General features: G+C 44.9%; 1 protein-coding gene across 1 annotated transcript in view; it reads left to right on the top strand.

Moving 5' to 3' along the window:
* The first annotated feature begins 2,435 nt into the window (after nt 1-2,435).
* Nucleotides 2,436-8,998, top strand: part of LOC139259766 (glycerol-3-phosphate dehydrogenase [NAD(+)], cytoplasmic-like) — a 32,700-nt gene continuing 26,137 nt past the window's right edge. The window contains exon 1 of the mRNA XM_070875482.1: nt 2,436-2,617. Coding sequence (XP_070731583.1) covers nt 2,574-2,617 — 44 coding nt within the window. The 5' untranslated portion in view covers nt 2,436-2,573. The remainder of the gene's footprint in view (nt 2,618-8,998) is intronic.

The raw sequence follows: 8,998 nt of genomic DNA, 5'->3' as shown, positions 1-8,998 counted from the left end.
TGTGCTTGCTTTCTGCATGCTCTCGAAGATGAGACTCAAGGTGCTTAGCGCCCTCCCCGATGCTCTTCCTCCACTTAGGGCGGTCTTTGGCCAGGGATTTCCGGGTGTCGGTGGGGATGTTGCACTTTATCAAGGAGGCTTTGAAGGTGTCCTTGAAATGGTTCCGCTTGCCGTGTAGAAGTTCCGAGTAGAGCGCTTGCTTTGGGAGTCTTGTGTCAGGCTTGTGAACAATGTGGCCCGCCTAGGCATGGGCCTCAAGTATTGACCTCTTAAAGGCCCTCTTCACTCTTGGCAAACTTAAATTGATTTAGAAGTTCACAGTTCATGTCTTGTACAAAGTCATACACATCCACCACTCCCAGTGTTGTCAAGCTCCATTAATTCTCTGTACCCCAGTGAATTGATGTCAGTATCCTTGTCCTCATCTTCAAAACCCTCCAAGGTCTCTTTCTATCCGATATGAGCTATATTCACCAGCTATACTGTCATTCCATACACTCCATTCCTCTTGACTATGGATCACTGCTTGATTCCTGGTGGCTGATAATTCAGTCACTCTGGACCAGCCCTCCAAATTCTCTTAAACGACTTTGGTTTTCAACTGTCCTCGCTCACTTCAGAAGCCTTCCAAACATCCACCTCTTCCACCAGGCCTTTGGTCTTCTCCATTTACGCGCTCTTTTTTCTGCTTGATGCCCATCTTTCCACACAAAGTGCTCTGAGATGTTTTATATGAGAAATAATAAATAAACATAAGTTGTTGCTGATGGCATTATTGATAAGATGAACCTATTAATCATCCCACATATAAATGGGAGGTTTATGTGGGAGATATGTAGGTGTAAATATATATTTTTTTAATTTTTGGAAGTGATTTAGTCGTGAAAGTGCTGAATTCTGTACAATTATTTTTTCTTTGTATTTAAGAAATAACTGGAATTCACATCTTATAAAACGTGATTTATTTAAAGCTTATTGAATTCCCATAAATATTAGCGGCAGTACAATTTGGCTAAATAATTTTCAATATTTCATTCTCTTTTGCCCACATTATTAACATAGAAGTCAAAGTATGATAGTTAACATCATGGGAAGACAATCATCTCTAAGCTCCCTTGCAAATCACAAATTGTATGTCCACATCATGATACTGACTACATCATCACTGGATTAAAATCATGCAATTCCCATCTAACACCATCTTGGAAGCACCATCACCTGAAGGCTGCGATGGTTCAAAGAGAAGCCCGGCAACAGCTTTACCAGGCAACTGTAAACATGGCCCTGCCAGTGTAAACCAGATCCCAAGAACAATTAAATTTTAAAAATCATTTGGCATTTTTTTCTGCTCATGAATCATGCAGTTAGTGTTAATCCGATTCGCCATCTACTACTTTCAAATAGGTATCATATCAAAAATGATGTGACCAAAATAAACTGAGCAGATTCATTGTGGCACATTTCCACAGGAATTAAAATCTGATAGTGCGTAAATTGTCCACTATTTGTGTGGATAGAAAAACGCCATAAAGTGAACTGAAATGTGAGCAGGGAATACACAATGATTTCCAATGTTGCACTGAAAAAAATAAAATGGCTTTGGAACAGAAAATACATTTTTGGTCCTAATTTTTGTCCAGCATTCCCTTTTTGAAAGTGCAGTTGTGTGGCTATCAGGTGAAGACACAATTAGGCTTGGTATGAATACTCTGCTGATCTTCATTGTCTAGGTTCGTACATGAAGGATGGCAATGTCAGCAAGGTAGCAGATGGTGATTATTACTTGTGGAAGTATGCTTCAGGAGAGGTGGGAGAAAATTGGAAAATTAAAAGGGGGAAATATTCAAAAATACACTTTCATACATCACAATACATTGTGTAAATTACCTACATTTATACACTACTATTGTACATTTGATTTTACACCTTCACTGAAAAAGACAGATAATTATTTTTTAAAATACCATCATCCCTTTTGTCATTTAATCCCTACTGCCTTCCACCCTATCACAGACCTCCCCTTTTGTTCTTTCCTCCCGCCCCCTTTCCCTACCTCTGTATTTGCCTAAAACCTGCTACATCTCTAACTTTTTCTAGTTCTGACAAAAGGTCATCGACCTGAAACGTTAACTCTGTTTCTCTCTTCAAGATGCTGCCTGACCTGCTGAGTATTTCCAGCATTTTCTGTTTTTATTTCAGATTTCCAGCATCTGCTGTATTTCGCTTTTGTAAGAAAATTATTTAATGTGTTACATTTAATTGATCCGCAATAAAATTAAACAGTGAAAAAAATAATCGTCCATTTCCGATCAGAGAAAACACTGAGAAGTGGTGAAGGTTAAGGATTCAAATGAGAAATGTCTCCTCTTCGGGCCAGTAACAGCGATGCAACGTAAATATGATTCACTGTGTGATCGACAGAGCCACAAGCCAATCACTGACTGCGGGAAAGCTAGTAAGGAAGTTACACCAGCTCCAACTGACTTTAACCTCGCCGTGTAGAGCTAGAAACACTCCACAGGGCAGCTGCAACTGAACCATTCCTAACTTGTCTGATCTAACAACTCTTTAACATGTCTTTTCTCAAGAAGGTGTGCATCGTTGGATCCGGCAACTGGTATGTTGGACACGAGTTGTGTTTCATTTGTTCCTTTTAGATATTGTTAGTGTTATAGATTCCATGTCGTGTAAGTGGGAGGATCCTTGGTTCTTTACTCAAGGATCTGGTGACTGTTAATCGTAGAACGTAAATCCATGACTACGCCCAGGAGCTGCATGTAGTGCAGCCTCGGAGCACAACACCATTAGAAGCTTCAACAGGCTTGGATTGGGGACATCAAGAAAAAAAAGAATAGTTTGTCTAGCAACTGTGAACAACAAAACGATATTAGATAACAATTTGCACACACTGACACTGTCGAGTTTTGATCAATGTATACCAAATCTAATCATTGAATTATCATCCCCATTTACTGACATTGTACCTCTTTCCTGATCTGGGCACGATTTAAAAAAAATGTATCGTTATCTCTTTAGCATGTTTGAAAGAGTTATCCCAATGTTGTTTGATATGACAGCATCGTTTATGTTGTAATCCTTTGTAGGGCTTGAAATCGGGGCAGTTACTTTTTCTGGCCAACAAGTTGGTGGAGAAGCCATTTCCTCCAGTTTTCTATCCCAAAACAGTTCTGAATTGGTGATTGTCATTTAGTCGTCAAGTCCTCATGCATCATCATTATAGGCAGTCTCGAGGAAGACTTGCCTCCACTCTTAAAATGAGTCAGTCCTTAGGTGGCTGAACAGTCCAATACGAGAACCAAAGTCCCTGTCACAAATGGGACAGATAGTCGTTGAACATAAGGGAGGGTGGGACAGATTTGCCGCACGCTCTTTCCACTGCCTGCGCTTGATTTCTGCATGCTTTCGGCGAGACTCCAGGTTCTCAGCGCCCTCCCAAATGCACTTCCTCCACTTAGGATGGTCTTTGGCCAGGGACTCCCAGGTGTCGGTGGGGATGTTGCACTTTATCAGGGAGGCTTTGAGGGTGTCCTTGTAACATTAACTCTGCCCACCTTTGGCTCATTTGCCGTGAAGGAGTTTAGAGTGCTTGCTTTGGGATGCAGATAATGTCGCCTGCCCAGCAGAGCTGATCAAGTGTGGTCAGTGCTTCAATGCAGGGGATATTGGCCTGGGCGACGACGCTAATGTTGGTGTGTCTGACCTCCCAGGGGATTTGTAGGATCTTGCGGAGCCATCATTGGTGGTATTTCTTGAGGTGTCTACTGTACATGGTCCATGTCTCTAAGCCATACAGGAGGGAGGATATTACTACAGCCCTGTAGACCATGAGCTTGGTGGCATATTTGAGGGCCTGGTCTTCGAACACTCTTTTCCTGAGGCGGCCGAAGGCTGCACTGGCGCACTGGAGGCGGTGTTGAATCTCGTCATCAATGTCTGCTCTTGTTGATAGGAGCTCACGAAGTATGGGTAATAGTCCACGTTATCTAGGGCTGTGCCGTGGATCTTGATGACTGGGGGGCAGTGCGGTGAGGACAGGCTGGTGGAGGACATTTGTCTTACGGATGTTTCGTGTAAGGCCCATGTTTTCGTATGCCTCAGTAAATATGTCGACTATGTCCTGGAGTTCAGCCTCTGTATATGCATAGACGCAGGCGTCGTCCGCGTACTGTAGCTCGACGACAGAGGTTGGGGTGGTCTTGGACCTGGCCTGGAGACGGCGAAGGTTGAACAGGTTCCCACTGATTCTGTAGTTTAGTTCCACTCCAGCGGGGAGTTTGTTGACTGTGAGGTGGAGCATGGCAGCAAGGCAGATTGAGATGAGGGTTGGGGCGATGACGCAGCCCTGTTTGACCCCGGTCCGGACGTGGATTGGGTCTATAATGGATCCGTTGGTAAGGATCACGGCCTGCATGTCGTGGAGCAGGTGGAAGATGTTGACGAACTTTTGGGGGCATCCGAAATGGAGGAGGACGCTCCATAGACCCTCGCGGTTGACGATGTCAAAGGTCGAAGAAGGCACCTGATTTACATATATTTAGATGAGGGCCAGTGATGCTGGTGCCTTGAATTTCATGAAGTTATGCTCACAGTATGCTAAGGGTAAGTTAGATGGGAAACATAAGGCACACTTTTTTTTTAAAGAAATCTATAGATTTTTCAGTTATTATTAAATTCACAATCTTGTAGGAGAAAAATTCCATATATCTCTACATTATTTTAATCATTGTCTTTTCAGCAGAGAAAGCAAGGTCCAGTTCCTCCTTTGTTTGTTGTACTCTTTCCAGACACCACTGGCCAACTTTGAACCACTTTATTTTACTTCACCCGATTTAAAACTTGTACAGTATTTTTGCTGTAGAGGTAATAGCTGTACATAGACGCTGTAACGTACCATAAAGTGTGAAGGAACACACTGTCCACATACTGAAAATCTGGAGCTGCCAGTGATGCAGCCACTAGTACAAGTTGAACCGCAGTGTTAACCTTATTGATAAACGTTGGTTTAATTGAACTGTCTCATAACACAGGTTGAAATATTTGCTGAGTGTCCTTGGTGGTGGAACCGTTCGGTATCGAATATAGAAACCGGCTACAGTCAAAGTGACATCTCACAAAAGGACCATAGCAGTAAGAGGAGCTGGAATGAGCTCCACACACGTATAGAACGCTGATCAGAATTTTATCTGCCAGTGGGTCCAGGGCACTCCCCAAAGCAGATTTCTGATTAGCCCGGATAGCTGTGACTGGTGGAAGTGAGGATCTTTTGAGCCTGAAGACTGCTGAAGGATTTGCACACCAATTAGTGCAGCTGGGAATTAATTTGTTCAATGCTTTACTTTTGTTTTGAACCAACACCATTGGACTTGCCTCTGATTGCCTGTAGGATTATGAAAACACTGGAACCCTCTCCCAGCGAGAGCTTCTTGAGAGCAAATGTGGGATTCTCTTTGTATGCCATTGTCGTGTAACAGAGGATGGAGTAAAACAGCGTGAGTCAAAAGTTGAGGATGTGACCTTAGAAATCCTCCTCCACCCCCAAACAATATACTAGTACACGTCCTTCATGAGGAGTTGTGTATCAAGAGTGCACTTCCCAAATGAGGCAATAACTGGACTGTGCCAACTACTATATGGTCATCTGCCCCGACAGATCTGTCTTGGGCATGGCGGTTACAACCACTGAACTGTTATGACAGAGTCAATTCTGGCAGCCAAATGTAGTATTACGCAGGGTGTTGTCTGAGCATGTCATTATCATCATCATCATAGGCGGTCCCTCGAATGAGGATGACTTGCTTCCACGAGTTCACAGGTGTTTCAATGAAGGACCCAATGTTCCAGTCCTGAACTCCAGTTGAGGGGGTGGAAGATGCCTGTCTGTGGATTTTTTTAACGTGTGGTGACCATTGCACATCAGCCACCACACGGGCTTGACAGAGCTAGGCCTTTATCCAGTGGCAAGGATTAACCAGGACGACTGGAGACCTGCTCTGCTGCACGGACCTAGTGCGCACACATATCGCAGTGTGGGCAGATCCGTGCTGCCCCTGGGCCCTTGGCTCTTCTGGGCCCCATACCCTCATTCTCCGCCCCCTCCGCTACGATGTTCCAGGGCCGGGCGCTCCAGCTCTATAGCTCCGATCTACAGTGGTATTCTCACACAGGTCGGGGCGGCCCAAGAAGTATGTGTTCGGCAAGTGACTGACATACGTTTCCGCAGAGCTGAAAGATCCATCTAGTTTAGCATCCAGCAAGGCATCAATGAGATAGGGCCATCCAGTTTTATGGGGTTGCTGGCTTTCCCAAGATGCAGGATGCAATAGAAGGCATCTACATTCTTTGTGAGCTCACAATTGTCAACCCCCTCAACTTCCTCAACAGAAGAGGCAACCACTTGCCCAGATTATATGGTAAAACAGGTTAAGAATCCTCTGTGTCACTGCAATATTAGCTGTAAGTTACTGCAATGTTTTCAGTCCTCCCTGAGCTCTTCACTCGCACATTCTTTCCTTGTTGGATAAACAATAGGGATGCAAAATTGGGCTCGGATGGGTGTTGTTTGGGGACCATAATGGCGTCCGATGCTTGTGCTTACACTTCTGCCATGAATCACGCTGGACACCATATTGGTGAAGGTGTTAGTATGCACGTAGCTAACACCACCGGAAGTATGCAGAACAGGCAGATCATGATGTCAATCAGCATACAATGCTGATTTGATACCATTTTGGAGCTCAATGCTCCAGCTGACACCCTCTCTTAACCTCGCAATGCTAAACACCCCATTAAGTAGCCGGTAGGACCTCCCGCTAATGCTATTTAAAGGAATTATCAAATACTTACAGGATAGTTGCTGGTCGATTTCTTCTGGCTGTTGGTACGATTCTACAAGGGTTTGGTGCTTTCCATAGTTGTTTCAAGTTGCAAAAGTCTACGGAGACTGGTGTGGCAAGTACTGAAGGACATTTTTGCTGACTTCATGGCTTCTGCACAAACTAGTTGTTGCCAGACATGGGTGCAATCGTAGGCCTTCCCTTGGAATAGAGCATGACTGGGAGAATGAGCAGAGGCCACGCAGATCAGGATAAGCTGCTGGAAGAATGAGGAGAAGTAGGGGGAGGAGGAAGAGGAAGGGAGGCAGCAACATAGATAGACCCTTTTGGCTGTACGTGAAGGACTACTTTGAGTGAGATACCTTAACCGCAACCCCAATTCCCCATTCAGCATCAGTCACACGCTCCTTATCCCTCCGTCATTGAGCATCTCATCGCCGTCTTGGCCACAATGCAGAAATAAAACCCACCAGAAAATAGACATTCCAAATTAAATTTATAAATGAAATCATGCCATGTTACATATAAACGTCAACTCCACCTTCCCGCACTATCCCCATATACCTTGGTTCTCTTAGTATCCCAAAATCTATCGATCTCTACCTTGAATATACTCAGTGACTGAGCATCCACAGCTCTCTGGGATAGAGAATTCCAAAAATTCACAACCCTTACAGTGAAGAAATGTCTCCTCATCTCAGTCCTAAATGGCCGACCCCTTATTCAGAGACTGTGACCCCTGGTTCTAGACTCCTCAGCCAGGGGAAACGCCCTCCCAGCATCTACCCTGTCAAGCCCTTAAGAATTGTATACATTTCAATGAGATCATCTCTCATTCTTCTAAACTCCACGGAATATAGGCCTAGTATCTTCAATCTCTCCTCATAGAACAATTCCCCCATCCCAGGAATCAGTCTAGTGAACCATCGTTGCACTCCCTCTAAGGCAAGTATATCCTTCCTTAGGTAACAGTTGGCCACCACTTCCATGCTGAAAAGGATGGTCTCCAAGCTTTGCACAAAGCCCTGTGGCAAGTTGGTGCCGGACTCCTCCACGTTCCTTGACATTGAATGCAGGCTTTCTGGCAGGCTTCACAATGCACCAAGCTTTTTTATGTAGCCTGCTCCATCGAAGCATTCATCTGAGTCCTCTGCAGCAGCACTGGCATCTGCGATATCCTTGCCCTCCCTCCCAGGCTGTAATCCACTCGTGCCCAGTGTCTCACCATGTGTAGATTCCGCCTCTATGTTATCCCCTAAATTACACGCAGTGTCAGTATCTGAGCTGGTGGCTGCGAGTGTGAAATTGAGTGACGTTGTGTCTGCCAGTTTTCTCTCACTGACTTTTGAGCATGTGTCTGGAGGGCCTCCTGGTCCCCAGCAGATCCAGGGCATCCGTTCTACTTTCCCACCTCCTCCACCAAGGCCTCCAGTTCAGCGTCTGAAAACCTTGGGGCCCGCTCTCTCCCATGTTGATCCATTCTTCACTGTTCCCCAGGTCAGATTCACTTCCTGCATGATTGCCAGCACCTGCTCCAGTCGCAATGCACCGTCCCTTTAAGAGGCACAGGCTAGCTTCAAGCAGTGCTCGGAAGTTACGATTTTAGGCTCCATGCTGATGCAGCCAATGAACAGCGCGGTTCCTGACCCGCTGTCAATCATTTTAAATGTAACAGCTGACCTGCCACCTATCCCGTCCGCTGAGTGCCAGCAAAATTCCGGCAATTAACTCTGTTTCTTCACAGATGCTACCCGACCTGCTGAGTGTTTCCAGCACTTTCTGTTTTTATTAGTGGAAATTTGGAACCTCAAAAGGCTGTTGAGGCCAGACCAATTGAAAATGTAAAAACTGAGGTTCTTGGATTTTTTGGGTATGAAGGAATATGGAACTAAGGTGAGTAAAAGGAGTTGAGATGCAGATCAACAAAGATCTAATTGAATGGCGGAGCAGGCTTGAGGGGTTGAATGGCCTACTTCTGTTCCTATGTTCCTATCAGATCCTGAAAGTTCTGGAAGACAACAGTCCACGTCCTAGTGGTGGATTTGATAGTTAGGGTGCTGTTGAATCTCTCCTACTACTACCAGATTTTCAGACTATGCTTCTATGAAGGATGAGAAACGGAGTGGTCCTTCCTGGGTCTCTTT

Source organism: Pristiophorus japonicus, chromosome 3, assembly GCF_044704955.1.
Source record: "Pristiophorus japonicus isolate sPriJap1 chromosome 3, sPriJap1.hap1, whole genome shotgun sequence".
NCBI lineage: Eukaryota > Metazoa > Chordata > Chondrichthyes > Pristiophoridae > Pristiophorus > Pristiophorus japonicus.
The sequence above is the reverse complement of the archived record's forward strand: the minus strand, read 5'-3'. Positions and strand labels throughout refer to the sequence as shown.